General features: G+C 38.8%; 1 protein-coding gene across 1 annotated transcript in view; it reads left to right on the forward strand.

The window, feature by feature from the left end:
* LOC122793174 (stimulated by retinoic acid gene 6 protein-like) overlaps window positions 1–27,347 on the forward strand; it is a 953,191-nt gene that overhangs the window by 805,046 nt on the left and 120,798 nt on the right. The window contains exon 15 of the mRNA XM_044060994.1: window positions 24,018–24,137. Coding sequence (XP_043916929.1) covers window positions 24,018–24,137 — 120 coding nt within the window. The remainder of the gene's footprint in view (window positions 1–24,017; window positions 24,138–27,347) is intronic.

Below are 27,347 nucleotides of genomic sequence, written 5' to 3' on the forward strand. Positions count from 1 at the left end.
GCAAGACTGTTGCATTGGGGATTGTGCAAACATTATGGTACTGAAGTGGCTGAAAAACACTGGAAACATGAGCCACAAAGCATCATAGAAAATGATGAAGTTTATATCACATTGGATCATCCATTACCAACAGTTCAAAAAATGGATGCAAGAAAACGAGATATAGTAGTCCATGAAAAGAAGACAAAAGTAGCATTGATTACTGAAATCACTAGACCCAGTGACTACAGTTTCTTATGTACAGAGAGAGACACAAAGTCATAAAGTACCACGATTTGCAGGCAGAAATGAGGCAATGTGGAAGACAGATACCCAGACAGTTCCAGTAGTAGTAGTAGGAGCAACAGGTCTTATAAAAAAGAATTTACAGTTGTAGTTAGATAGGTTACCAATATATGTAATTCCATACAAATTGCAGAAAGATTCATTACTGGGTACATTTTGGGTGCTGCAAAGAGCACTTCTGGCTAACATCAAAGACTGAAACAATACTAATTTCATGAACTTCAATTATACCTTAACTTAGGAATTGGGTCCATTCCCGTCATGGTATTAGAAACCCAAATGACTTGGAGAAATTAAAAAAAAGCAAAGATAAATTATGCATTATAATTATCTACAACACATTTTAGATTCTTTTGTCATAATATCTGTCAAGACCTTTCATGAAACTGGTGAAATTTCAGCTATGCCTAATATATTCTAACTGAGGGTCGCGCTGTTTTTCAGCTCTTTCTGAGAGCCAGTTAGTTGCCAATTCTATCAGTTTAAGGCCATTCTAACTTTGGTTTCTGCTTACACATAAGTAGTCAGGAAAAAAGCCATCATCACGGAGCTTACACTCATTAATCAAACCTCTCCTCAGATATTGGTAGTTTAGTAAGAACACTTCTAGGCTGCTCATGCTCTTTTTATAATTCAGTTCCTTCGTACAAATAAATTTGCGAGCATTTTCTAGTCTCATTAGATTTTCATTATGCACTGTTTTTGTAGCTTGTACCCATGAGATGCAGTATTCTAATTTGAATTGAATTATGCCAAATAGCACTCTATAATGACCTTGGCGTTTCACCTTGTATGTCTTGTTGCAGATGGAACTGATATGTGCATGAAGGGACAAATATTTATCTACCAAAACCCCATGGTCTTCAAAGAAGTGTACCCATTCAAGGTTTTCACTATGTATGTAATTCATCATGTCAAAATAACTTTTTCAGAAGGCATTATTTTAGTTTTGACAATATTTATTGCCATCTTGTTTACCTTAACATAGGACAGGTTTTTTTCTAATACCCGTTGTAAACAAAGGTGATCGTCTATGAAAGCTGCAACTTTTCCCAGAGTAATATAATCTACATAAACAACAATAATTAAGAATATGTCCATTTCAGTACATAACAAATATAAATTAAATAGATAAGGGCCCAGTACTGAGCCTTGGGGTACTGTTTTTCTAATTCCAGTTACTATATTGACCCTACATTTTGATATACCATTTGCTATCAAATAGCCATTGCTTATCCACTTTATTGTTGTGCCTGACAACCTGAGAATGCAGTTTCTTATAGCAATAACCCACGCCTGGGTGTGGGTAATGCTAAATTTACCCACGGTTGGCGTGGTTTGGTCCCGAGGGCGAAGCCCGAGGGAACAAAGCCAACCGTGTAAATTAGCATTACCACACCCAGAAGTGGTTATTGCTATTATCATGACATTATTTAAGAAAAGAAACTATTACTTTTCTTAAATAATGGCATAGTATAATGCCTGTTTACTGCCCTTCCAGATGTCTGGCATCGCGCCGGTAGTTCTGATGTACTGCGGCGCGCGGTACATCAGAGTTGTAACGGAGAAGCAAGGTCTCCGTTTTTTTAGTGTTCGCTATGTTAAATGAGTTTAACATGGCGAGACAGTTTTAAAATAAGCAACGGAGATGTCCGTTGCTTATTTTAAACTGTATCGCTATGTTAAACTCATTTAACATAGCAACACTAAAAGCAACGGAGATCTTGTTTTCTCCGTTAAACACTGTTCTATAAATGGGTTTAACATAGCGAGTCAGCTTTAAAATAAGCTACGTAGATCTCCGTTGCTTATTTTGTCTCGCTATGTTAAACCCATTTAACATAGCGACAGTGTTTTAAACGTGTTATACTAATGGAAAAAAGTCCGGGCGACCGGACCTTTTTCCATTAGTATAACTCGATTTACAACGGGCACGCTGGCCAATCAGTGTGCACGTTTTTCGGCGGTCATGGTATAATTATAATTATCGCACAGTCAACAGTGTTGAAAGTACTTGAATGGACACTGACTGCATTCAATGATAGATCTTCAGCCATAAATTACTTTAGAAAAACTAATTCCTTGAGCATGTAGTGCTACCCATATGTGATGTACATAGATTAACATGGACTATATTCTTGTCCCTTGCTTTATTTAGTAACAAATTTAATATCAAGTTTTATATCAATTTACTTGCACAGGAAACAAGGTAATGGGTCTATAGTTTTTCATACCATGCCTTTCATGTTTGTTCTTATACAATGGTGTAAATACAACCCATTTCGATTAATGTGAGGATTTCTCTAACTTTTCATTTTGTTTTATTTTTTCCTCTTCACAGGACCTTCCCCAGTGGCTCCTGTACTTGCATGTATTCCATGGGGTGAGAGCCGGTCACCCCTGGGCTTGATGAAAGTTCTACGGCTCAGTCATTCTGGCCTAGGTAATCCTATTAGCTCATTCATTCCCTAGTAGTGAGAGTCAGCTGCTAGGGAGATGATCAGCTTGCTGGTCCTGTGGAAAAATCCACCCCTCCCCTTCCCTTTCCCCCAGCAGGGTGCCTTCTGCCTCTCAATGTCTCTGTCTAACCTCTGCTGTGTGCTACCTGTGTCTTAACACACTGAATCCCGTAACATTTGTGTATAATCACCATGGTAACACATGATCTGTAGGCCTGTGTTCCATGGATGCAGCACCCTGTGGTCCCAATAACTGTCACCCAAGTAGTCAATCAGAGTCACCTCCACCCCCCTAGGATGGCCAAACTGGCAACATCCACTTATTCCCATCTCCCTCTCATAGACCCATCAGGCAACTGAGCTGCTAATCAGTCTCTTTACGTTTTATGTTGGTCCTATAAATTCTTTGCCCAGAACTTTGAGATTGTTGTTGTTGATATTGCTGCTAACAGAAGCCTTATTCATATTTAAATTTTTGATGTAAACTCACAAACCCCTGACACTAGGAGGTGGTTACAAAACATGAATTGTTCACATTTAGAGATACACATCCATACATTTTCTGACCAAAAGTTTTGGTCTTGTTCCTGATATCATTTTAATCATTCAGCAACCAAATAAGCCTTCATGCCGAAAGTCTTCGTGACCACATGGCCAAACTAATTTCCCCACCTCCATTATTGCATATATTAAAATTACTTTTTATTATCTTTTATATTTGAGCCAAGTTTATTTCAAGCCTTTTTGTATCTTTTTTAAAAGTTCCATCTTTATGACTTTTATTGCCTTAGTATGCGGTATTTTTAAAGTATGCCTTTGTCATTTCTTCCTTTTTTATCAATTTCCCTTTTGCCGTGTAGTAATATTTTTCTATCTGCCTTGCCTTTTTTGTTCTTGTAGGAAGTTGACCTGCTTTTTTTTTCTGTTTTATACTATATACATTTTGCCAAATAGTGTAGCTATAATGCTGATGTTATCTCCCTGTTACCCTAACAGATTTGTTAATCAAATTATTCCCTGTAATGCAGAAGACTGCTCAAAAACAGATTTCATTTGATTCCTGTTTATACAAATTACATTAAGAGCATTATTGCATCTAGTTGAAACATCTATAACTTCATTTAATTCCTGATCTTACTCTGATAACAAGCATTGTCAGTTTTTCCCCAGGAAGTATGTGCCAGGATTAAATTGATAGCTACTTATAGTGAATATCCACAAAATGAAAAAAATATATACATGTCTTATGCAGAGTACTTCAGTGTCTTCTTCTTCTTCTATCGGCTTTTCCTGGTTAGCAGTCACCACAGTGGATCACCTGTCCGCTCATGATTGTCAGTGGAGTTTTACAGTGTCGAGCTGCCAGCCCGGCGCCCAACCTTCCACGGAAGGCACACACACGCACACACTCATGCCTAAGGCCAGTTTAGAGTATCCAATCCACCTACAGCATGTCTTTGGGATGTGGGAGGAAACCAGAGCACCCGGAGGAAACCCACGTGACCACAGGGAAGACATGCAGACTCTGCACAAAAGGCACCCCAGCCGAGGATTGAACCAGAGAACATCTTTCTGTGAGGCGGCAACGCTAGCCACTGCACCACCGCGGCCGCCACTTCAATGTCTATATATATAAAAAATATATACATGCCTTATGCTGAGTACTTCAGTGTCTATATATAAAAATATATACATATCTTATGCTGAGTACTTCAGTGTCTATATATAAAAAATATATACATGTCTTATACTGAGTACTTCAGTGTCTACCTGATGAATCTGGGCATCTTGGGACAGTGCTCCAATTGCCTCATGTACACAGACAACCCTCTCCTCCTACCACCCAAAACTACGACCTGTGAGAGATGCACTTATATAGCCAAACTGGAAGCAAAGCTCTCTTCACTGAAGACTGGACTAGACAGTCAAGAGGAGAAGGTAAACACTTGCACCGCACCACACTCATCACATAGTCCCTTAAAACCAACCCCACCAAAACACACACACAGAAGCACAAAACACACACCTACATTCGCGGAGGCTCTCAGTAAAAATCTGCCCAAACAACCAAGACCTCCAAAGCAGAAATGCAAGCAACCTCCACCCCCCAACACAACCCAAATGACACATAACCCACATACACAGTGTGCCACTCAACTACAGCCCATAAGGCGTAATGTACCCAACACTCTAGTCATAGGTGACTCTATAGTCAGGCACACTGATGTTCCACTCACAAGGCTAAACAAGGAGAAAGTTATTGTCAGCTGCCTGTCGGGTGCCAGGATCCACCACAAAATGCATGCACTCAGGTCACTCCACAACAAGTACAAATATGACTCTGTCATTGTCCATGTTGGTGTGAATGACCTGAGACGTACCTCCCTGGACTACATGAAAAGAGACATGGAGGAGCTGTCCGATCCTGTAGCCCAGGCAGGTATGACCCTCGCCCTGAGTAGCATCCTGCCATCACCCAGAATGATACCACAGTACAAGGACAAAATGATTGACTTCAACAATTGGCTAAGCTTCTGGTGTCATTCTGAGTGAATCCAGTATCTGTCTGCCTGGGATGACATGATTGACAGACCACGCTGCTTTGCCAGAGATGGCCTGTACCTGCCACCCTTGGGATTCCAGATACTGGCAAAGGCTGTTGCCACCCCTACATTGCCTTTTTTAGGCAAGTTTCAAATGACAAATTCACCACCGTAACAGGTACAAGCAAGCAAAATCTGAGGGTAATGCAACTCAATGCTAGAAGTCTAAACCTCAAAATGCACTCACCCGAGGCACTCCTTAAAATGGAGAACATCGACATCTGTGCAGTAACAGAGACCTGGTTCAAAGCTCTAGAGAGCACCCCTGCATTACCAGGCTATAATTCATACCATACCTTTCAGCCAACAAACCCGGACTGAAACACTAAAGGTGGAGGCGTGTCCATATTCATTAAGGATATCCACACCTCCAAGCTAGTTGCTCAGCATAATGCATCCGAGATTATCCAAGTTCAACTAAATCTGGGCAAAACCACAATCCAGATTGTAGCTTGCTACAGACCCCCCACCATGCCATAGGATTCCCACTCCTCTTTTCTTGATACACTGGAAAATATTAAGGTACAACCCAACAGTCTAATAATGGGTGATTTCAACTACCCCACCATTAACTGGGAAAACTACTCGTGTACCAACTCTTTTGCTCGACATTTTCTGGAATTCATCAATTCCAACATCATGGACCAACTTATCCTCACCCCCACCAGGGGCAGCAATTTCCTAGACCTGGTCATCACCAACATGGGTGACCGGTGTTCCACACCAGAGGTCAGCTCCTCATTGGTCAGATCCGACCAGAAGCTAATCACCCTAGACATCCACATCCCGTTCCCACCCCCCATTAGGAAAACAACCATAAAAAATTTCTCCAAAGCCAACTTCACGCGTCTTAAGACAGAAGTGGCAAACTTCACGACACCTATGTGGATGGACAATGGAGGTACGACTGCTGAATCCTACACAAATGCACTTTATAAGCACTTACACGAGTGCATCGATCATGCTATCCCTAACAGATCCAAAATGCTATCCTCCAAAAAAAGGAAGCCAATCTGGTGGTCTTCTGCCATAAACAAACTCTACAACAGAAAGAAAGAAACCGTTGCAAAAAAAGAGTAAAATCCCACAATTGGAGGAACTCCCTGGTCAGCCTCAGTAAGAAGCTAAGATCCCTCTTAAAATCCTCCAAAGCTAGTTAAGAAAACAAAATCACCACTGATTCTAAAGACAACCACAAAGCATTCGATAGCTATGTCAAGAATCTCAATGGCAACACTCAGATCTGCTCTGATTTACAGCACAATGACACTAAATATACAGAACCAACTGATATTGCCAGGCGGATAGGTTCAGTGCTCACTTTACCCCCCCCCTCTCACCCCCTAAAGGGTCCATCTTTATACCAGAAGAATGCAAAGTTCCTGTAATCATGGCTGCACAGGTAAAAACCTCACACTCCAAAGCCAAGAACACAGCATCCATGAGACCTGACAACATCCCAGGCTGCCTTCTACATGAACAACAGAATGAACTGGCACCCCACCTAAGTACCATGCTCAGTCACAGCCTCATCTCAGGTTTTGTGCCCATTGAATGGCGCACCGTGATGGTTATCCACCTCCACAAAGGGGGGGGGGGCACAACAGACACCGGAAACTATCGCCCCATTAGCTTGACGAGCCTGGTCTGCAAGGCCATGGAACGTATCATCATGGAACTCATAAAAAAAAGACATTGGAGATCTCCAAACTCTGGACCCCACACAGTTAGGGTTTGTAAAAGGCAGATCATGTCTCCTAAACCTGATAAACTTCTTTGAAGCAGTCACCAAAGCCATAGATGAGGGTAAGGTGGTTCACACAGCCTGTCTAGATCTCGCCAAGGCGTTCAACACCACCCCCCACTCTGGAATTATAAATAAACTCACTAAACTAGGTATACATCCCTATGTCATAAGAAGGGTTGCCAACTGGCTTACTGACAGAACCCACACTGTTAAAGTAGCAGACTCCAAATCAGACTTCAGACCAGTGACAAGTGGAGTACCACAGGGTTCAGTCCTGGGTCCTCTCCTGTTTGGTATCTACTTCTCTGAAGTACAGGCTAACACAGAAGGTCTTTGGCTAACTAAATTTGCAGATGACTGCAAACTAAGAGCCATAATTGAAACTCCTAATGATGTGGACATCCTACAAAAGGGCCTCACTGAGACAGATGCCTGGTGTCAAAACCATGGTCTCAAGCTCAATGCCAAAAAGTGCATTGTCATCCCCTTTGGTAAAAACTCTGTACCCATGAACTACCATATAGGCAGTAGTCTACTTAACACCGAAAGTGTGATAAGAGACCTTGGGACACAGGTGGACAGTAGTCTCTCCTTTGATAATCACATCGCCACAGTGGTCAGGAAATCGTTCTACATGGCACACCTCATCATAAAAGGTTTCTCATCCAGAAAAAAATAGGTCATTGTTCCCCTCTACTCATCACTCATTAGACCCATTATAGAGTACAACGCCCCTTTTGGTATGTACCTCACAAGACATCTACAACAACTGGAAAGGCCCCAGAAATACCTCACAAAGAAGATTACTGGCCTCAAACAGATGCCCTACGCAGACCGACTCAAAAAACTCCAGCTTTACTCCGTCGCATATCGCCTACTCAGAGGCGATCTCTGCCTAACATACAAAGCTATGTCAAACCCAGAGCTGTTGGACATGTTCCACTTAAAGAAATCCCAATCCCTCCGAGCTACACGCTCTAGGGACCTAAACCTTGTCACCACAATAAACAAAACATGCTGGAGGGAAAGATTCCTGTCCCAGATACTTCCCATACTCTGGAACAGACTGCCTATCTATGTCAAACAGAGCTCCTCATTAGCACTCTTCAAGAAAAATCTTGATGATTGGATGGGTAATAAGAAATTCACCCTGGGGATCACTTCTGTGGTTTTGTTTGACAGGGACACAGGAAAATCATTTTCTTGGGTGGCGAAAGCCAGGGCACCTTTTTGGCTAGGCTTGTATAGGCCCTAGGGCTAATAGCCTAGTACCTACCTATGAACCTATGAAACTATATATAAAAATATATACATGTCTTATGCTGAGTACTTCAGTGTCTATATATAAAAATATATACATGTCTTATGCTGAATACTTCAGTGTCTATATATAAAAATACATACATGTCTTATGATGAGTACTTCAGTGTCTATATATAAAAATATATACATGTCTTATGCTGAGTACTTCAGTGTTTATATATAAAAATATATGCATGTCTTATGCTGAGTACTTCAGTGTTTATATATTCAATTAACAGTAAGCTCCTCATTAAAAAGTTAAGTCTGGCCATTATAGTGTCCCTTTTATTATGGTTGTTACCACAGACAATAATACCTAACAACTGATTAGTAATCTTCTACTCAAATGGACACACCTCACCCTTGTTCATTTTATTCTTCCTATAACAAGTATGTGTTGTGTAAAGTTCTCATGACATAACCCACTGTCCTTTCTGTATCCAGGTTTCGGTAAGTACAGCCACATCACAGTTATTCCCTTTCAACTCCTGATGCCATAATAATGATTTATTGCCTCAACTCCTCAAATTTGTAAGACTTAGCTTAAATTGGTTCCAGTCACCTCTACCATTTGACTGTAAAAAAATCAATCCATCATATGCCAAGTAGTGCAGTTTATCTCCGTTTTTCTTGAGTTGATACAAAGATCCTCACCTTTTAATGATAAAACAGTTTAGGTAACTATGCATCAAACATCTTAACTTTCCTATGCTGAACTCTCTAAAAGATATTGCTGTTTGAATTACTCATGAAAATACAGATGGATCCCACTTTTCTTAAAATATGAAAGCAAATCTGTAAATTTCCTGACAACTGTTAAGTAAACAGTATGCCTCAAATAATTTATTCCTGCGAGTAAAACTGGTTTAAGATTTTCATATGTCCTTGCTTCGCCCTTACTTTAACTCTCAGTAATCATATAACAAATCTATGATTATTTCCATGACAAAAGGTAAAGTCCTTACCCCTTACAATAAAATCCTCAATCACTAAAATGCCTTTAGTATTACCTAATATTTCAAAGGAGGGTGTAGTCAGACATTCTCAGTGTACTCAGAGTAAATATTTTTCTGAGCATCTGTCAGAAATGGTATGGTTCACGAAGTTTCAAAATACCCAGAACTGTTTAAGGTAATGTCTTCAACAAAGATCTATAAATCATGCTTATAGAAATTAACAGGTCTGTGAAATATATCCATGGTTTAGTTTTCAACTCTTCTAGTTAAAATTTTGTGTTGCTGCAAAAGTGTTAATATACCATCTGAGATAACTGAACAAACTACATTTCATCACTTGTTTTCTTCAAACAGTAATGCATTCTAAATGTTGTTTAAACTCTGTTTTACTTTTGTTGATGTTCTTGGCCTGAACCAGTGTTTCTGCAGCTCCAGATTCTGTAGCATGTTTTGACTGAGTGGCCTCACAGGAAAAATAATCATTAGATTCCTGCTAATAAAACATGAAAAACTTAATTTGGAGCAGATCATTACCATGAAGTGAGCCTGCTTTCAGTATTTGCCCATTCACTAGATAAACTACAGATACTAATTAAACTATAGCATAGTTTTCCCATCACAGAATTGCTGTGGGTATGGGGTACATTGTTTGCATTCTTGACCTGCTTAGAATTATTTCCCTGTTTGGAATGCTGTTCCATGCTTATCTTCATGAAAATAAATATACTCCACATTTTCAATGAGCCATTCACCATCCTGCTTTAACTTGTCACTTCTTGCTATTATGTAACTCTTTCAATTAAAAATGACCCTTATCGACACTATTGAATCTCCTTGAGCACATCTAAAGATTTTTGTAATTTCTAAAGACAATGGTAATTGTCTTCCCTAATTCTCCTAATCCAGTCTAATGAAAAACAGTGGCAAGTGGGAAACCGGACATAGGGAGACAGTTCAGTTTGTGAACCACATGACCGTTCTAGTGATGGCAGACTTAAGGATTTTAAAAACAAATTTACTTGCACTATGTCATTTCAGAATCAAAACTTATAATTGATGAGTGGATGAGAAATAGGAAATACACCAAGGGGATCACTTCTGTGGCTCTGCTCGACAAGGCAGAGGAAATTAACTTTCTTAGGTGGCATAAGCCAGGGAACCTTGTTGGCTAGGCTTACTTAGGCCCTTGGGCCGATAGCCTAGTACCTACCTATGAACCTATAACAGCAAAATGAACAAATATAATTATTCCTAAACAGTTATCTACAGGAGCTATAAACATGCACAAAAAAGGGAAGGTCATATGATGAAACAGATAGGATATGTGATGTACAAAGAAGCAGGCAAATGTGAGTGAAATGAGACCTGTTTAGGAAAACATATAGCTTAGAAAGCACTTATAAATCTATTTTTGTATGCCATAAAATTTGCATAAAAACACAAAAAATTTCAGACTACAGCATGTTCAGAATGTAAACTAGAATGACTTGTTATTCAGACCCACTTGCTGGTCATTCCGAGGGCTTAAAATTGTTATTTATTTATTTATTCATTCATTCATTCATTTATTTATTTATTTATTTATTTATTTATTTATTTTGTTTACTGGGATAGAGCACTGATCAAATCTGACCATTTGAAGGCTCAACTCTCTCTTTAATATGCAGGAGCTCATATGTCTGATTGCACTCTGAAGCTTTGGATCCAGTACTCAGGCTCCTCCCCTTACCAATAATTACCCTGTAAGCTGTGAATTACCAAGATCTCATTTGCCACTTGTTAGTTATAAACATGGCCCTTGGTGCTCAGGAGTGGTTGTTGGATAGATAAGTGAAATTTTGGATTTCTTTTTCTCCTTCTCTATTGAACGTGTTTTCTTCCTTTACCTTTACTATCTTCCCATCTTTAGTTGTTGTTGTTGTTGTTTGTCTTTCGGCTTTTCCAGGTTAGGGGTCGCCACAGTGGAACTCCAGTCCGCTAATGATTGGCAGTTAGTTTTTATGCTGTCGAGTTGCCAGCCTGACGCCCAACCTTCAACGAAGGCACGCCCATTCAACGCATGTCTTTCGAATGCCCATTCAACCACGGGGAGGACATGCAGACTCCACACAGAAGGCGCTCCCAACCCAAGCCGAGAATCGAACAGGAGAACCTCTTGCTGTGAGGCAACAATGCTACTGCTGCACCACCGTGGAAAATATCTTGCCCTTTTTAGTTATTGTTGTTGTTGTTTGTTTTTCGGCTTTTCCCGGTAAGGGGTTGCCACAGCGGAACTCCGGTCCGCTAATGATTGGCAGTAGATTTTTATGAAATGCCGAGGAGCCAGCTTGACACCCAACCTTCAATGAAGGCACGCCCATTTATGCATGCATGTCTTTCGAACGCTACCCAACCGCGGGGAGGACATGCAGACTCCACACAGAAGGCACTCCCAAGCCAAGCCGAGAATCGAACAGGAGTTCTTTAGTACTGTTGTTAATTTAACAAAAAAGTGAGGTATAAGGTTTTTAGTTGTCTTTGGACACTCATTGGTGAACATTTTTGTTGGTTACTAGCCTGTTGCTAGTATGTTTGTGTGTGTGTGTGTGTGTGTGTGTGTGTGTGTGTGTGTGTGTGTGTGTGTGTGTGTGTGTGTGTGTGTGTGTGTGTGAAAATAGTTTTTTCCTTCTGTTTTTTACTTCTTTAAGTATAATGATGCCTGGCAAACCATCTAGATTTGAGTAATGTGTGGTTTGTGGTCATAAGCTGACAAATTTGGATGCACATGCTAAGTGTGTTTACTGCTTGGGGGATGCACACCTGGATGAACAGTGCAGCATTTGTGATGTCTTCAAATACTCAGTCTTTGTAGAGAGCAGAAACTACCACCTTCTTCATTTGTGTATTGGGATATAGGTAGGACTCTATGCCACAATATGTGCATAAATATATATTTTTCACCTGTAGTATACCACTAAAATGCAGCAGAGTTAATTTGTATGCATAAAGAATAGATACTGATATGCAAAATATCAGTCAGTGGAGTGTGAGAAACTGAAAGCTAAGGACATTAGAAATGTATAAATGTCAGAGTAACAAGACTAATGGCTAAACAATTGTTAAAAATAACATATTAGGAGAATAAATGGTGATTCCTAGTTAAAATCAAATTGTTTACCAAAGAAAACAGAAACTATCTCTTTATTTATTATTTAGTAGCATTTCATTATCAGAAAAGTCGGTGGAGGCCCAGGGAGAAAAGTTCCACAATTAACTTGAGTAGGTAAAATAATATTACACATTTCAGATAGAATTACAGTTAATAATAACATAGCCACGATATACTTAAATAGACACACAAAGATACATAAAAACAAGAAACAAGTTTTTAAACATATCTGAACTCTTTATCAAGTAAAGTCAGCACCACTTAAATAAAACAGAACGGGGGCACAACCAAGATGGTGAGCAGTTAGCACTAGTCCTTTGTTCTGCTTCCTTTTTTTAATACTTATGACAGGATTTTTTATCACAGTGCGTTAATTTTCTTAATATTCGATGGATAAATAATTAATCTTTTTAACAAGTACATCAAAGAAAATACATTTTTATCATTTTATAATTTTTTTCTTGTAAAAGAAATATCAATAGATTTTACTTTATTCAGAATAAATCATTCTAACTCTACTTCTCAGGAAACTTCAGTGAAAAAAGACTTGCAATCTATTCTCAGCAGCATTCATGACCTACCTCTAAAAATGAATATACCAGATAACAAATTAAACAATGTTAAAGAAGAGTGTGAAAAACAAATAGATTTATTGAGTGATGTTGTTAAACAACAGTCTATTCAAATTTCTGGTAGAGAGGAAGCAGTCAGTGATTTAGATGGCAGCATGTCAGAGAATGAAAATCATATGGAATCTGTTCTCAAACAAAATACCTTATTTTTGTAGAAGATAGAAGACTTGGAGAATAGATCCAGAAGAAACAATATCAGAATGTATGGTTTTAAACACTTATTTGCCAAAGATGTTGAACTTACCTGAAACATTTTCTTTTAGTGTTGAGTGAGCTCACAGATCCCTTTCTAACTCATCCTTAAAGAAAAACCCTCTATCTCCAAGGTCAGTAATGGTAGATTTCTTTTCAGTCAAGATCATACCTCTCAACCTCTTACAGCAAGAAATCTGGACATAGCCATAAATAAAAGTGGGACAAAGGCCCAAAATAGGGACAGTTTTTAAATATTGCTCTTACAAACTTAGAAAGTTGATAGAATAACAGGTTTTGTGTTATCACAAATTTTCTGAAGAGTATGAAGTCCAAAACTCAAATGCCTGCCATTATTTTCTAACTTCAGTCTTGAATGATTTGCAACTAATTTGCCAAAATACTATGAAAAATAGACCAAAATATGGTGGCCAGGTTCCTAACCCAGAGACTTCCCATACTCTGGAATAGACTCCCCATTTGTGTCAAGCAGAACACTTTACTAGCCCCCTTCAAGAAAAATCTGGACGAGTGGATGGGTAACAAGAAATTCACCCCAGGGATCACTTCAACAGCCTTGCTCGAGAGGGGCACAGGAAACTAATGTCTGGCAATAGGATGACTGGGAATATTCTTGGGCTAGGCTTGTGCTGGCTCTGGGGCCATTAGCCTAGTACTCACCTATGAACCTATGAGGCAAAAATCTGGACATTCTGTGAAAATCTGTACAGTTCAAAGGTATGGTAAAGATAAAGACTTAGTGTTTAAAACTGCTCGAGCAAATTCTCCCATCACAATAAACTGATGCAGTATTATATTTGATAATGATTATTCTTTGATTGTCATAACAAAAAGAAAAGCTTGCATACCTCTGATAAAACATTTGAAGAAACTTGATATCAAAGCACAGCTTATTTTCCCAAATAAAATAAAAATCTTTCTATCAGGTGCACAGAAAACTTTAAACCCTCTAGATGATGCGCTGGAATATATTCAGAAACATAAACTTATTGATGAAGGGGAAGAAATAGACTGGAGTTTGACTTCCCTAAAAATAAATGCCACTAGAAATGGATGGTCAGCTATGGACAAAAACAATAAAAAACTAAGGGACAACTGAATACCTTTAATACTTCAAAAGTGTAATATACTCTTAATTTTTTGGTTTTATTTCTTTTTATATCTTTTTATATTATTGGTTTTAGCTATTGTACTAATTTCTGTATATAGATTTGTGTAATTTTTGGGGAAGGATGAGCAGATTGGATAATAGATTAGTATATATAAATCTTATTTGGTTGTAGCTTTTGTGATATCTGAAGTTCTAAACTGTTTGCTTTAAATGGTCTGTGCCTTTACTGGTACTTGGGTTGCTTGTTTCAATTGTGATCCTTTTTGTTTCATGTATTTCATTTATTTTTTGTTTTTATTGTGTTTGTTGTTTGGTTTGGGGTTAATATCGTTTGCTGCATAGGTGCGTGTGCTGGTGCTTTGGTTTGTTGCCTGGGATTTAATAGACATATGGGTCTGTGTGTTCATTTTAGTCTTAAGAATGTTTTTTTAAAAAAAATGTGTTGCCTCCTTACCATAGTCACGTGCCTTTTTGTGAGAATGGATCCTCAGGATAATACAGTTTTCCCACTTGAATCTTCCTGATGTTCTTTATTTAAATTAAATATAGTCACAAGCCTTTCTTACATAGCGTCAGCTTGTACTGTTTATTTACATAGATACGTAATCTAAAATGACATTTGACATTAAATTCTCGGATGTTCATCTATACGAATGTTGGAATGGCTTGAAATGAAAGTCTTCTGTATTTCACTTAGCAAAAGTTAATGAATGTAAATAGTTATGACTACTTTTTTTTATAGTTGGTGGCTTTGCAGTTGCTCGCCCCTAGTGTAAATTTGATCGGGGACCCTCCTCCCAGTCTAGTGTCATTACCTCATTCTACCCAGTACAGGGAGAACATTTGAAAAGGCTAATCAGCTTAGTTTCTGCTACTCCTTTCTCTCTTTCCACTAAAAAAAAAAAAAAAAAAAAATCTCTTTCCACTAAAAAAAAAAAAAAAAAAAAAAAACTTTTTCTAAGCTTGTTTCCTGCCTTTCCTGTGGGTAGTCTAACCTGGGTATAGATTTGTTGTGTCCAGGACTACTTGTAGGCTTCTAGGCCCCCAAGCCTTTCTGTGTTGGAGGGAAGCCAGTTTTTTGTTTCAGCACTTGTTCAGAACTTATTGTAAGCACTAAATAAGCTACAAATTACTACAACACTCAACTTTCCTCACTGTCTAGAGGAAAACAGTTTCTAGTACTTAACAAATAAGCACCTATCCAGGCATGTCTAAGGGTCAGCTCCTGGTGTTTTCTCCTGTCTACCTGATGAAATTGCCTCATGTACACAGACAACCCTCTCCTCCTACCACCCAACACTACAACCTGTGAGAGATGCACTTATATAGCCAAACTGGAAGCAAAGCTCTCTTCACCCAAGACTGGACTAGACAGTCAAGAGGAGAAGGTAAACACTTGCACCACACCACCCTCAGCACATAGTCCCTCAAAACCTACACCACCAAAACACACACATAGAAACACAAAACACACACCTAAATTCGCGGAGGCTCTCAATAAAAACCTGCCCAAGCAACAGGGACCTCCAAAGCAGAAACACAAGCAACCTCCACCCCCCCCAACACAACCCAAATGACACATAGCCCACAAACTCAGTGTTCCACTCAACCACAGCCCATAAGGCATAACAACGTACCCAACACTCTAGTCATAGGTGACTCTATAGTCAGACACACTGATGTTCCACTCACCAGGCTAAACAAGGAGAAAGTTACTGTCAGCTGCCTGTCGGGTGCCAGGATCTGCCACATAACACATGCACTCAGGTCACTCCACAACAAGTACAAATATGACTCTGTCATTGTCCATGTTAGTGTGAATGACCTGAGATGTACCTCCTTGGACTACATGAAAAGGGACATGGAGGAGCTGTCCGATCTTGTAGCCCAGGCAGGTATAACCCTAGCCCTGAGTAGCATCCTGCCATCACCCAGAATGATACCACAGTACAAGGAAAAAATGATTGACTTCAACAATTGGCTAAGCTTCTGGTGTCATTCTAAGGGGATCCAGTATCTGTCTGCCTGGGATGACATGATCGACAAGCCACGATGCTTTGTCAGAGATGGCCTGCACCTGTTGCCCCTGGGATTCCGGATACTGGCTAAGGCTCTAGCCACCCCTATAGTGCCTTTTTTAGGCAAGGTTCAAATGACAAATTCACCACCGAAACAGGTACAGGCAAGAAGAATCTGAGGGTATTGCTACTCAATGCTAGAAGTCTAAACCTCAAAATGCACTCTCTTGAGGCACTTCTTAAAATGGAGAACATCGACATCTGTGCAGTGATAGAGACCTGGTTCAAGGCTCCAGAGAGTACCCCTGCATTACCTAACCTGGGCCAAAACACTAAAGGCGGAGGCGTGTCCATATTCATTAAGGATATCCACACCACCAGGCTAGTTGCTCAGCATAATGCATCCGAGATTATCCAAGTGCAACTAACTCTGGGCAAGACCGCAATCCAAATTGTAGCTTGCTACAGATCCCCCACCATGTCCCAGGATTCCCACTCATTTCTTAATACACTGGAAAATATTAGGGTACAACCTAACACCCTAATAATGGGTGATTTCAACTACCCTACCATTAACTGGGAAAACTACTCATGTACCAACTCTTGTGCTCAACGTTTTCTGGAATTCATAAATTCCAATGCCATGGATCAACTTATCCACACCCCCACCAGGGGCAGCAATATCCTAGACCTGGTTATTACCAACATGAGCAACTGGTACTCCACACCAGAGGTCAATTCCTCGTCAAATCCGACCATAAGCTAATCATCCTAGACATCCACATCCCTCCCCCACCCCCCATTAGGGAAACCACAGTAAAAACATTTCTCCAAAGCCATCTTCACGCTTCTTAAGACAGAAGTGGCAAACTTCACGACACCCATGCTGACGGACAATAGAGGTATGACCACTGAATCCTACACAAATGCACTTTATAAGCACTTACATGAGTGCATGGATCGTGCAATCCCTAACAGAACCAAGATGCTATACTCCAAAAAAAGAAAGCCAATCTGGTGGTCCCCTGCCATAAACAAACTCTACAACAGAAGAAAGAAACTGTTGCAAAAAAGAGTAAAATCCCATGATTGGGGAAACTCCCTGGTCAGCTTCAGTAAGAAGCTGAGATCCCTCATAAAATCCTCCAAAGCTAGTTATGAAAACAAAATCGCCACTGACTCTAAAGACAGCCACAAAGCATTCTATAGCTATGTCAAGAATCTCAATGGCAACACTCAGATCTGCTCTGAGTTACAGCACAATGGCACTAAATATACAGAACCAACAGATATTGCCAACATCCTGGCAGATAGGTTCAGTGCTAACTTTACCCCTCTGTCATCCCCTAAAGGGCCCATCTCTATACCAGAAGAATGCAAAGTTCCTGTAATCATGGCTGCACAGGTAAAAAAACATACTATCCAAAGCCAAGAACACAGCATCCATGGGACCTGCGACATCCCAGGCTGTGTTCTACATGAACTACCGAACGAACTGGCACCCCACCTAAGTACCATGTTCAATCATAGCCTCACCTCAGGCTATGTGCCCACTGAATGGCGCACAGTGACAGTTATCCCACTTCACAAAGGGGGGACCAACACAGACACCGGAAACTACTGCCCCATTAGCCTATTGAGCCTCATCTGCAAGGCTATGGAGCGTATCATCATAGAACATATAAACAATGACATTGGTAATCTCCAAACTCAGGACCCCACCTACTTCGGGTTTGTAAAAGGCAGATCATGTCTCCTAAACCTGATAGAATTCTTTGAAGCAGTCACAAAAGCCGTAGATGAGGGTAAGGTGGTTCACACAGCCTATCTAGATCTTGCCAAGGCTTTTGACACCATCCCCCACTCTGGAATTATAGATAAACTCACTAAACTAGGTATAAATCCCTATGTCACAAGATGGGTTGCCAACTGGCTCACTGACAGAACCCACACTGTGAAAGGATTAGACTCCAAATCCAGCTTCAGACTAGTGACAAGTGGAGTACCACAGGGTTCAGTCCTGGGTCCTCTCCTGTTTGGTATCTACTTCTCTGAAGTACAGGCCAACACAGAAGGTCTTTGGCTAATGAAGTTCGCAGATGACTGCAAACTAGGAGCCATAATCATAGCTCCAAAAGATGTGGACATCCTACAAAAGGGCCTTGCTGAGACAGATGCCTGGTGTCAAAGCCATGGCCTCAAGCTCAGTGCCAAAAAGTGCATTGTCATTCCTTTTGGTAAAAACTCAGTACCCATGAACTACCACATAGGTGGTAGTCTACTTAATACCGAAAGTGTGATAAGAGACCTTGGGACACAGGTGGACAGTAGTCTCTCCTTTGATAATCACATCGCCACAGTAGTCAGGAAATCCTTCTATGTGGCACACATCCAGGAAAAAAGAGGTCATTGTTCCCCTCTACTCGTCACTCATTAGACCCATTTTAGAGTACAATGCCCCTTTTGGTATGTACCTCACAAGACATCTACAACAACTGGAAAGGCCACAGAAATACCTCACAAAGAGGATTACCGGCCTCAAAGAGATGCCCTATGCAGACCGTCTCAAAAAACTGCAGCTTTACTCCGTTGCATATCGCCTACTCAGAGGCAATCTCTGCCTAACACACAAAGCTATGTCAAACCCAGAGCTTTTAGACATGCTCTACTTAAAGAAATCCCAATCCCTATGAGCTACACGCTCTAGGGACCTAAAACCTCATCACCACAATAAACAGAACATGCTGGAGGGATAGATTCCTGTCCCAGAGACTTCCCATACTCTGGAACAAACTACCTATCTATATCAAACAAAGTTCCTCATTAGCACTCTTCAAGAAAAGTCCTGATGATTGGATGAGAAATAGAAAATTTACCCCAGGGATCACTTCTGTGGCTCTGCTCGACTGTGGCACAGGAAAATAATTTTCTTGGGTGGCGAAAGCCAGGGTACCTTTGGCTAGGCTTATATAGACCCTAGGGCCAATAGCCTAGTACCTACCTATGAACCTATGAACCTAGATAAGCAAGTATTTAAGTTATATACAAATCAGAAGTGCATACAATTGCTGTGTACAGCATATGATTAAAGCAATACATGGTTCAGTGCAGAAACATTACTGAAGATCAGACATGCAATGTGTGTACAGATTACATAAGAATGAGGAGTTATACTGCTGCTCATACAGACAGTGTATGTGACTATACAGATGATATAATGCAGGGAGAATATAGTTAATGAGACTCCTCCAAGGAGGAAAGATGGGCAAATGAAGTGGCAGTGTGAGGAAGAGAAGAAGAGATTAAGGGGAGGGGAAAAGACTACACATTTGCTCCATAGAAGCAGCTTGAGTGTTCGTCCACAACTTATGTACTCTACCACTTGTAAATTTGTTTAGTTCTGAAAATCCATCTCCCATTTTGCTCTTTCCATATTACTCCAGTCTATATTTTTTAAATTGTACAGATGTTATCTCTTCATCTCCTTGGTTCACAGATATACTTGAGTCTTAGGTTTGTTCCTGTTTCCCTTGCAAGTCATGTTTTATTCATTATTGCATCACTGATAGAAAATAAATTATGTTTCTGTATCTGGGTTTAGCTCCTCAAATGAGCTTATGACATCTTTCTTTACACTTACTATGAGTAGAGGAAGCCTCTATTTTTCCTGGATAGTACATTATCTGTGAGTTTTAGCTGAGGGGAATCCTCCAGCTCCATCCTTCAAAGCAGTGCCATTTCCAGGATAGGTTAGGTACATTGTTGGTGCAGTAGTTTAAGGGGAGTTTTATCAATGAAATATCTGTCTGTCTGTCTGTGGATATCTGTTTTAGTGTCACTATAATTAGTTGTGTTTAGATGTGCTCGTCAGATATTTTCCATAGGCCTTATATTCAGTATGGATTTACTGCAGTTAGCCTCACATAGACTGTCCCTGATTTAAAACCACTATTCTTCCTTAAATATTAAGTTTAAGCACACAGTAGATTTTCCTAGTCTGGTGATCCTGCTGTCCATGTAAACTTGAATAATAGTTGCCGTCACTTATCTTTCTACTTCTAATACATGGACTGGGGAACTTTTGAATAATTATAAAAAAAATGAGTATTGTGATACTTTTAAGTGTTGTAGTCCTAGTGCATGGTGTACCTGGAATTGCTGAACACTGTCTTTCTTTAATATTTCTTAACAGTTTTTCCACTGGAATATAGCTAGCATGTTTTAATGGTGTTTGATCTGGTCAGTCTAATCTCTAGGTATCTCAGGGATGCAGCCTTGCAATGCAGAGAACATTATCACTTGTTCTTCTAGATGAAGGTTGTAAGTGAAGGCAGATTATAATGTCATTCTTATTATTATTTATTCCATATATGACTGTCATTGAATATGATATTGCACTTTCATTATCACCATGGCAATGAGTTCCTGATCTGTCACCTACAGCAGATTTTACCCTAAGTCACACCCACCCTTTTAACTTCTCAGTTTGTCTGATCTGTTCTGTAATTGCTTTATGTGGCTTATAACTGGACAATCATGGGCATATCTGGTGTATATTCTCATGTAAGGAAAATTAAACCTCACTGTGATTGCTGTTTCTGACCCGTACCCTAAGGGTTTTGAACATTTCACTCAATAACCATAACATGGCTCCCAGAAAGCACATTTTCTCTAGTGCTGTCTACAGGAAGATCTTTTATGTCAATTCAATGGCTTTTTTGTTATCTGCTGTCACAATGGCAGCCACATTTTGGAGCAGTCATTATTCACCTCACACTTTTAAGGTCTGAGGGTTAATCATGAGTTTTTGACATTGCCTCCCTAAATTCTGTGTATTCTCCTTATGCCTCTGTGCATTTTTTTCTGGGTACTATTTTTTCATTCTACTTTTCAAAAATATGTCATTTGAATTTGGTAATATAAGCTCTATCTGTGTATGTACATATATATATATATATATATATATATATATATATATATATATATACATATATATATATATATATATATATATATATATATATATATATATATACATGCACAGTATGTGCATGCACACATGTAATTATATTTATGTAATCAAAATGTCTTACTTATACTATGCCTAAAGTTTCCTTATTCTTTGCATCAAGTGATGTAACTTTGAGGAGTGTGTATCCAAGACAAAACACTTAAATTGACTGAAAGTAAACATTTGCATATGCAAACAGACAGATTTATACTTACGTGACTCTTATGAATTATGAATATAACTTATATTATGCTGTCAAAACAGGGCATATGACCCACCCAGTCTGGTCATCTGTATGTATTATATTATCACCCGAATTCTTACTTGTTTTTCATGCATTTTCATCCCTCTTTTCTTTATACTCGAGTCCCTTGTACCAGCCCTTTGTGTTTTAGAATACCATCACTCTTTTTACTGTTACTATGTATTTTAAGAATGTGTCTCAAGAACTCACCACTCTTTCTGTGAATAAATGTTTCTTTGTCCACACCACAAGCTTCTATGTTTCAATGTGCATTACTTTCCTTAAAATGCTTGTTATATGTAGTTTTCTCCAAAAGGCATACAAAAAACTGTGATATAATTCCCTCTTTGAGATGTTTGTATGTTAGTCAGTTACTTTCTCTAGTATATCTCCTACTTCATTTACCTTTGCCATATCTGTTGTGAACCCTTTGTAGTTTGATGTTTTACTGTTAACAATTTTCAAGACTAGCCACTCCAGTGGTATAGCGGGGTAAAGCCCTGATTATGGTACAGCCAACCTGGTCCAATTAGCAGATCAGGTGACTGATGGAGCCACAATGAAGGGATGGGCATGCCCATCCTCGGTAGGCGGGTGCTTGTTAATATGCTTCCAAAGTGGAGGCATGGTCCTAAGATGGGAATTTCCTTGGATGCAAAAATGTGTTGGGGGGATGGTAAGACTTAAAAAGAGATGGAAACCTAGACAGGCTGGGCCCCCAGAAATCCCTTAGTATACACAACTGGCCCCAGCTATGCATAACAGAACATGTCTGTGGGAGATAGAAGGATGGCTGGTAGACCCAGGGTGGACATGAGGCACTAGAGATTGGGCCAGTAAAAATGAGGTTCAAGGGGGTCAAAAAAAATGTAATTAAATAAATAAATAATAATTCCTGAGACTGTCTATATGCACTCATTGATTAATAACCAGCTATATATAAACAGTGTAAATATGTTTATTAATACTATTCACCTCTTACTAGTATATACAAAAATAATTAATACTGTGCAAAGTTATGATCACTGAAGCCCTCTCTCTTATTTGCATAATGCTTAACCTCTGTAACCTTTACCTTGTTCAAGCTTCTTCACCTACTAACCTAACCTGATATTGTGACATGACTCATCTTGACTCTTCTTGATACATAGATTAGAATGATAGGAAAACTGCTTCCCATTTGGATACTAAGGCTTTGTACCATAGTGATATTATTTTTTGGCTGGAACTATATGGTTGGACCTATGGGTACTGCAACAGATACCTGTTGTTAGCTTCCAATCATGATCATATAACAATTGCTGAGTATATATATATATATATATATATATATATATATATATATATATATATATATATAGGTTCATAGGTTCATAGGTTTATACTAGGCTATCTGCCCTAAGGCATTTATAAGCCTAGCCCAAAGTTATGTGGCTTACGCCACCCCTTATGTTAGAAATAATGTGCCCATTAGTTTGTTGTGCCTCTGTCCAGCAGTGACACAGAGATGATTCCCGGGGTAAACCTACGATCTCCCATCCACCGGTCAAGATTTCTCTTGAACAGAGCCAGCGAGGTGCTCTGCCTCACATGGACTGGGATTTTATTCCACAGCATGGGGAGTCTCTGAGTGATAAATCTATCCCTCCAGCACGTCCTATTTATATCCATGCTAAGGTTTAAGCATGTCCATTAATTCCGGGTTGGTCATGGCCTTGTATGTCAGGCACAGGTCACCTCTGAGCAGACGGTATGCAACTGAATAGAGTTGGAGTTTCTTCAGTCTGGCAGTATATGACATATATATATATATATATATATATATATATATATATATATATATATATATATATATACACATATATATATGTCATTATTTATTGACCAAAGCTGTCACTGGAAATAGCCTTTTTTAATCAGTTTACATACATATGAAATAAATAAAGGATTATGTACTGAACTGTATACTAATAATATTACTTATCTTCTCAACTCACCATAGGAATTGTGATCGTAGTCATGATACTGCAGGTCATGTTACCTCTTTGTATGTTTAGAATTGTACTGTCTATATACTTCATTAGCTACCTGCTACAACAGTTACTGTTGTTAACCTTCTGTTGTTGTCTCATAAAATTGGTGAACATGTATGATCTATTACTTACTGACCCAAGCTGTCACTGAAAATAATCCTTTTAGATCAGTCCACATATACAGAAAATAAATAAATAAATGTCTCTGAAGAAAGATTGTGTACTGAAGAGAGTAATAATATTTCTTACTTCTAGCCTCACCATTGGAATTGTGATCGCACTTATGATAATACAAGTTATGATGGCTTCCACATTCTTCCTTCAAAAAAAGATATCACCTGAAGACAAGGGAAAACCACTGGCACTGAACAACAGGTAGTACAAAATAAAGTAACCTGTTATATTTTGTTTATTTATTGTTCACATCACCTACTTATACTGCAGAGAATCTACAGGCACTTTAACTAAAAAAAGATGATGACCTCCATGTAGTTAGAAAAGCAACACATAATGGCCTTCATATATTTGTTTGTTTGCTGCACACAATACATCAGGTAAATAAAATAAAATGGATAAGAGAAATACCTTTTCCTAAATGTTACCCAGGGAGTAATCAGATAGAAATGTAAAACAAAGGATTCTACAAATATGCATATTCTGAAGAGTAATAAGTCTAGTAATAAATTGCTGATAAAAAGCATTTGTTAAAAGTTGCTGGACAGTTTAGAATTTTTTGGCTTTTTAGGACAAAATACATTCTACCAACAGCTGAAAGACCAACTTAAAGCGACAAAATTGTGCAACCAAGTGAGAGATTGTCTGATCACCTGTGAATATGAAGCAAAAAGATTTAAGAGCTAGGTAGGTCGAGATAGATTAATGTTGCTGACTTACGTGAAAGTTCACAGTTCACAGTGTTATCCAACAAACAGGAAGCATCTCAGATGTGACTAATACATACTGTGGGAGGAGAATTTCATCTTGAATGCAGAACTAATTTGTAGTATACATCTGTGGTCCCTTAGATTACCTTACCAGAGTTACATCTTATGTGAGGAGTTTCACTAGGAGCCAGTTGCAATAATTTACATTGGTAGTGCTGCAGTTGTGTGAAACTAGTCATCAAATTATATTTTAAGTGCATTTTGGTGAAAAGTCTTTCAACTACCCTGAAGTCTCGAACAGTTTTGAAAAACTACAACAAGCTTTTAATATTGTTGACTGGTCAGAGGAAATATCAAAGGAGAATAAGTATTACAGTATTGCTTGTGCGTGTGTGTGTGTGTGTGTGTGTGTGTGTGTGTGTGTGTGTGTGTGTGTGTGTGTGTGTGTGTGTGTGTGTGTCTTTGTATGTATGTGTATATATATATATATATATATATATATATATATATATATATATATACATATATACTTCTAAAGCTCAGAGTTTCAAAACTTTGAACTTCAAATGGCCGAGACCAGAAGATCGAAGTTTTAAAACTTCAAAAATGAAATAAAAAAATAAAAACAAAAAAAAAAGTTGTACGTTTTTGCAGAAGTGCAAGCCCCCTGCACCCCCATACCCCCTGCTAAATAAATATACCAACTCCGAGATTGCACTACAGTGAGGAAAACAGTAAATATTCCATTCTGTGCTGTATGGCGATCTCCATTCAAAATGTTCAAAGTTTCAAAACTTCGATCTTCTAGTCTCAGACATTTGAAGTTCGAAGTTTTGAACCTTTGATCTTTAGAAGTAGATCCATATGTATATAATATATATTACAGGTAACGGGTATTAACATATGTGAGGTAGGGGATGTATTTATAAACTTATGTCACTTAGTCTGACATTATAACTACATCCCCCACTCAACATATGTTAATACCCTTTACCTGTAATATGGGATGTGGGTGTAGCGCGTTGTCGGTAAAGTGGATTGTCTGTGAAGTCGTCTCGATGGAGTAAGTGTCGGTTATTTGAAATGTCGATGCTTTGAGGTTTCGTTTATTTGGTGCTGCAGGGCTACTTGTCGATATAGTCAGTTGTCGACGTTCTAACATGAACCCATATATATATATATATATATATATATATATATATATATATATATATATATATATATATATATATATATACAAAAAAACGAGAGAGAGAGAGAGAAGCTGCATTTGTGGAAAGTCAGCCCATAGTAATAGAACACTCTATCTCTTCTGCTTCTTGTCTCACCTATGCAGAGCTGGATTCAGCATAATATGACCTATGCACATACCTCTCTACTGTCCAGAGTGTTGCAGCATTTCCAGATTTTTGCCTTATATTTTTTGTCTGTTCCTCATAAAATTTGTGGTTTGCTGACAAATCATTGGGGGTTGAAGTCAATAAATAATGACAGACATTTGAGTTTCAGATTTCATATAATTCAGAAAAATACATGCTAACACAAAATCAGCTGTTTTAGTAGCTTTCTAAATTTATAAAAGAAATATTTATAATATACCCCTATTTTTAGACCATTGACCCTTCACTGTTTATGGCTTTGTCCAGATTTCTTGCACTAAGAGGTTGAGCGGTATGCCTAGGCAGCTGCCTAAGTCCCTGTGCTGCTTGAGGACCCAGTTGCGTTTTAAATTTTTTTTTTTAAACAAAGTTTGTCTGTAACATTAAATATTCAAAACAGTTGATAACCTCAAAGTTCCTCTGTAAAAGCATGCATGTATTTCCATTAATGCTGTTCAGCAACAGCACTGAAGATTCAAACATGCACCTCAGCATGTACTAGTTTTTAATAGGAGTACAAGTGAAGTTCAAATGCACACCTCAGCATGTTCCCAAACAGCATCATCAATAAGCATGGGAGATTTGATTTTTTTACAGGAGGACCTTAGCAGGTATGTTTAACAAAAGGACAAGTGAACAGCACAGGAGATTTGATTTTTAACAGGAGAACAAGTGAATTTGCACGCCTCAGCACGTACTTTCCCAAATACCACAGGAGATTTCAGTTTTTTAACCAGTACAGAGGACAAGTGAACAGCAATATTTTGTACAGCACTCGCCCAATTTCCCATTGTAATTTAAATACCACCTCAGGTTGCCCCCAAAAAGAAGCTACTGGCCTAGTTGGACTAACCTATCAACAACGGATAAATAAATAAATAGTTTGTGTGACTTTCTGACTTGGGATATTATTGTATTTATTTTTTTTTGTTTTACACAGACACCTGAAAAGGATGTAGTCAGAAATGTAACTATCATCACTGGGTTTGGGGGACATCTCTGGATATAAACATACACATAATCCACTGCTGGCCATAAGGATTTTCAATGAATGTGAGTTTCAAGGGAAGATAAGTTTAGTGTTGCTCTTGCTAAGTCTGTTTTTAATGTGAAGACTGTTTTGTTTTGTTTAGCAAATGATCACCAGTATTTGTTCTATAAAATTTGAAACAAAGGCTTTAAATTTAAATCAAATATCTGCAATCAAAGAAAATTGTATACACACTGACATATTTGAACACTGTTTGTGATAACTGAGGAGAGATAGCCAAGTAATGGGACACTGGAATGGTTGGGGGGCTTGTTTATTACCCTGTCTAGGG

The sequence above is a fragment of the Protopterus annectens genome, chromosome 2.part0 (assembly GCF_019279795.1).
Source record: "Protopterus annectens isolate FY-2018-M chromosome 2.part0, PAN1.0, whole genome shotgun sequence".
NCBI classification, from domain to species: Eukaryota; Metazoa; Chordata; order Ceratodontiformes; family Protopteridae; genus Protopterus; species Protopterus annectens.